This window comes from Poecilia reticulata, linkage group LG15 (genome assembly GCF_000633615.1).
Source record: "Poecilia reticulata strain Guanapo linkage group LG15, Guppy_female_1.0+MT, whole genome shotgun sequence".
Lineage (NCBI taxonomy): Eukaryota > Metazoa > Chordata > Actinopteri > Cyprinodontiformes > Poeciliidae > Poecilia > Poecilia reticulata.
Window position 1 is genome coordinate 30119376 of NC_024345.1, and position 4958 is coordinate 30124333.

Consider the following 4958-nt stretch of genomic DNA (forward strand, 5'->3'; position numbering starts at 1 on the left):
ACACGATCAGCGCTTGGGATGCAGCTCATTCTTTGGTTAGAGAAAAGATGCAACATAACTCTGTAATCCTCTTAATGTGTGACTGTTAGTGATGATTTAATCTTTGCAACTGTCCACCTCCATGTTTGTTATCACTTCGAGATCCTTGGGAACAGGGCGGGGGGTCGGGGGGTCAGAGGTCACACTGCCTTTTCTATTTCTATACCTTATTCCACCCATTGTAACTATACTGTATTGTACATGTTGTTATGGATGTAAAACAATTAAAATAAAAACATTTGATAGCAAAACAGATGACTTGTTACTGAAAAAGTGGACCGACGTCAGAAAGGTGTCACTGAGAAAATAAAATATAAAAATGAACAACATACAATTAAATGAAAAGAAACAACATAAAGATGTTTTGATACTATTATACATTTCTGTTTTATAATATTGTGGTACTATTATTAATTTATCACTATTATTTATAGATTACTCCAATCCCAAGGAATGTGCCGTTAATTAGGATAATTTGTACAAAATTGTGCATGTATGCAGTTATGACATGTTACAGGAAGTGACAATAAAACTGCAAAGACCTGCAGGGACATAAACACTCAGCTTGTTGGGAGCAGTGATGGTTGTAGGGAGGAAGGATCTGCTGAAATGCCACTTTGTGCATGAAGGACGCAGCACAGAGCTGATCTCACAGCTGCTGCTCCAACATGGCGGATGATACAGGCGTCACATCTTCAGCAGCGCCCCCTGCTGTCTAGAAGACCTCAGGCTGCTCTGACCCGTCCTGTAAGGAGTATTTGAGGATATGAACAGAGGAACAAAAGAGCTGAAACATTCAGATCATTTCTGTAGGGCGGGTTAAGTTACTCCTCCTGTCACGTCCAGAGGAGTTTATGTATCGGTAATTATTGTTCAGTCAGGCGATCAGTGAATAGCAGAGGATCATCAGAGCCTCTGATGACGAAGCTTTGACTGTCTGCTGCGACGCCCCGAACATCAACACTGTAAAACCTGCACAGGAAAAACATGTCTGTGTTTTCTTTATTATTCATTTGAAATAACAAGACTTCAACCTGCAGTTATTATTTCATTTCCCACCTTCTACACTCCATATTTACATAAAAATAAGGAAAATCAACGCATTTTTTACAAACTTATCAGATCCATAATAATCACAGATAAAACATGTTTAAATGACAAATCTACATTATTACCTTTGCAGATAGGAACTCAGACCAGCAGCTGATTTATTTTTCTATTCCAGGATTTTTGGTGATTTTGCTGTGACCATAACAAAATGTCAGGTTATGAACCAGACATTTTGGTTCCGCCATCAATGCCTGAATTTAACACAGATCTGGAGTTTTAAAGGTTCAGTTTTATGTAAAATCTACTTTTTTGAGCTCTCCATCGAGTTATAATGTTTTTCTCTCATCACAAACACACCTGGCGCCTCATGCATAAAAAACTGTGCCGTTTTCAGAACGGAAACAGAGCAGCTGCTGCTCCGGCTCGCCTCCCATAAATACATAATAATATAAATTAGTATAAATACCCGGAAGTCTGCCGCCACGTGAAGCAGTAACCATGGCAACGTCCTTGTCTGAAGCAGTTTACGTATTTATAATAATAATAATTATATATTTTATTTAATGGTGCTTTGAGGGCAATTAGTGTCACCACACAAAAATAAAAATACATTTTAAATAAAACAATCAATAAATAAAAAATAAAGAGATCGAGCAAATGGCCGCCTGAACAGCAGCGCGATCTAAAGACAGACAGAGTGGGAAGTGGAGGTTTATTCTTCATGCATGTTAGAGAAACCCTTTAATCTCCATGGGAACCAGCTAGCTGCTAAACGCCTGAGCGGCCGTAGCCCCGCCTCCGAGGCGCAGCTCCTCCTCGCAGCTCCTCCATGTCTGAAACACCGTCAGCTGTTAGAGGCCAGAAAACAAATTCAGCTCAAAACAACAAACTGGACGCAAAACGAGAAACTAAGAACAATAACGAGAAATGTAATGGAGTAAAAAACAGGATTTTATTGTTAATGGAGTAAAATAATAACGTCTTTAAAAACAGCTGGTCAGAAACTGAACTCCTGTCAGGAAGTCGACCCGTTTGATTCCCGTTTTCCCAGGAAAGTTCCAGGAACTTCCAGGATTCTCACATCAAAGTTTGATCAAATTCATGTTTTCATATCAAATTATTTATGTTTCATCAAAAAGATCGTAAACATTTCTTTAAAACTTGACAGAGCCAAATATCAGATGTTGGTATAAAACACGTGACGGAGGGTTTCAGTGTTTGTGGGGGCCGTTACCATAGCAACGCCGAGTTCATGCAGACTTGCTTATTTGTTTATTACAGCAGATAGAGACAAGATAAATACACACACACACACCTTACCCTGCAGCGAAACCTGCAGCTCACAGCCAATCAGAGAGCAGAGCCACCAGGAAGGATCATCATCATCATCAGGGTGGAGCAGCTGCGTCCATAAACACATCCTGTCTGGAGATGATGATGATGATGATGATGATGATGATGATGATGATGATGATGATCGGACCGGACCGGACCGGACCGGACCGGGAACCGAACCGGCCGGTTCTCCATGCAGGCTGGACCCCGTCAGTCCTCCCTGACTCAGCGTCTCTCCTCTTCACCTGACGCTAATGACCTCCGGTGGTTTTACCTGCAGGCAAAGAACAGGGCGTCACCAACCCTGACTGAGCTGCAGTCCAACCGGTGGGACGGGTCGGACCGAACCGCGCCCGGTTCCCGGGCGGGGCGTCGCCACCAGGTATAAGAGGCTGAGCGGACCCAGAGCCAGCAGCGCACCGATCTCTCACCACTTCCTGACCAGTAGCCACTGACCACCTGCAGCGGACATGGACTTCCTGAAAAAGGCCGTCGGAGGAAACGACAATGTCGCCAAAGTTGCCGGGCAGAAAGCGGGTGAGTCTCAGATAAAACTCACTTTACTTTATTTTAAGTAAGTTTTTGTTTCTTCCTTAGTTTTAAGCTTAAGGTTAATTTGATCAGGTTAGAAACTGATGAATGTTTTAGGATTAAATATTTATATTTAGTCAGTAAAAATGAAGGAAAAAGAGAAAAGCTGATAAATTTCTAATTCACATCAGTAAAATCTGCAGCTTTATTCATCATCCGCTTTGCTTCTTATCCCTCCCAACATCAGGAAATGTGATTCCTGCTGATTCCTGTGTCCCAACAGAAACCAACATGATATTAAAGCTGCAAATTAAATTACTCATTAAAATTAATGATTATTTTACGTGCATTAGAGGAGCTGCTTTAGGAAACTTTTTGTTTCAGACGTTTCGTTCCAGAACTTTCTGGATTTGAGATCTGCGTTGCTGTCAATGACAAACCTCAACCCATAGGGTCAAAGGTCAAAGCTGCAGCTGCATCTGGTCTCTTGCTGGTTCTGACCAAACTGCCCTTTGTTCCTCAGTGTCTGAGCTAAATGAAGGAGAAGCAACAGAACCGGGTCAAAAACATTCTAAGCCTGATTTAACAGATAGGAAAAGATCCTAACAGTTAAATCAATAAAACATTTATGAAATGATCACAAAAAACAAAGAAAAGCTAAATAGCAAACATTATTTATTTATTGTTTATTTATTGACATGTTTTGGTCTTTAAATTCACTAATTCCACCATAAAATGATTCAAACTCAGCAAGAAAACCAGAATATTAATCTGAAATCCGAACAGGAAGTGGAATCGGTCATAATGTTCCTCTGAGGAGAAGATGGAGGATGAACTCTGACCTTTCAGTCTGATAGAACCGGCCCACTGTGCTCATCCTCACTGCTGCTGACGGTTTAAAATCCGGTTCAGGTGGAGCTGAAACCACCGACCTGAAAAACCGCCTGAACCTTCACCACAACATTTTCACCTTCAGGCGGCTCTCCACACAGGTGGAGCTCCACCTGGAGGGGCGGAGCTTCACCTCAGCAGGGCGGGGCTCCGCCCACTCCAGATGAAGCTCCGCCCACAGCTGAGGAAAATTCCTGTGGCTCCTTTAATTAACCTGATTTATCAGGAGGATCTTCAAGGCAGAACTCGTCTGTTGCTGCTTCTGCAGGTCAGTTTGTGGAGCAAAAGGTGGATGAGTTCGTGGGTGGAAAAAAGGGAAAAGACCAGCAGCAGCAGAAACCGCAGCAGCCGCAGCAGCCGCAGCAGCCGCAGCAGCCGCAGCAGCCGCAGCAGCCGCAGCAGCCGCAGCAGCAAGGAGATGACGGATGCTTTGGTCTGGGAGACGCACTGGGGCAGGACGGACAAAATGCAGGTGAGTCGACATCATTTAACAACAAAGTTTACCTGAAACAGGTGAGGAGCCGGAGCAGGAGTTCACACCTGGAGAACACCGCCCCCTGGTGTCCACTGGGCTCCACTGACGCACCTGGAGCAGGAAGAAGACGGAGGATCAGGAGGAAACATGAGAACAAAATCAATATTTTCCTCCAGTCAGAATAACTGATGATCCAGATTTTACAGCCCTGAAGAACTTCCTGATGTTTAATCACATTATTATCATCAAAAGATTCAGAAATCAAAGAGCTGCAGAGCGTCAGAGTGACGACCTTCATTAGTTTGTTCTTATTAGAATCAATCACATTTTATCTGTACAGAACATTTCAGCAGCAAAGCATTTAAAGCCCTTTAATCATTAAAACAAAAACAGAGTAATAAACAATCAGAGAAAAATAAAATTAACAAAAAACAAGCAGAAAAAACCAAAACAAACAAAAGTAAACATAATTAAAACCTGCATCTCTTTTCCAGACTTCAGTTAAAACGCCACCAACTGGGACTTTAACCCTTAACCAGCCGCAATAATAACTTCAGTTTTATCCTCACATTGATCTGTTCTCAGCATCTGTTCAGTGATTGGATGGGGTCAAAGGTCACCTGGTGACATCGTAATG

At 42.5% G+C, this 4958-nt stretch overlaps 2 protein-coding genes across 2 annotated transcripts in view; one reads left to right on the forward strand and one right to left on the reverse strand.

Annotated features, from left to right (window-relative positions):
• Window positions 1-2022: 2022 nt before the first annotated feature.
• shld2 (shieldin complex subunit 2) overlaps window positions 2023-4958 on the reverse strand; it is a 20293-nt gene continuing 17357 nt past the window's right edge. The window contains exons 12-13 of the mRNA XM_017308835.1: window positions 4351-4432; window positions 2023-2698 (exon numbers count right to left, since the gene is read on the reverse strand). The gene's annotated coding sequence lies outside the window, so the exon portion shown is untranslated. The remainder of the gene's footprint in view (window positions 2699-4350; window positions 4433-4958) is intronic.
• The window catches only part of LOC103477392 (RNA polymerase II degradation factor 1-like), a 4145-nt gene continuing 2006 nt past the window's right edge, over window positions 2820-4958 (forward strand). Inside the window, exons 1-2 of the mRNA XM_008430489.1 lie at window positions 2820-2961; window positions 4115-4318. Coding sequence (XP_008428711.1) covers window positions 2895-2961; window positions 4115-4318 — 271 coding nt within the window. The 5' untranslated portion in view covers window positions 2820-2894. The remainder of the gene's footprint in view (window positions 2962-4114; window positions 4319-4958) is intronic.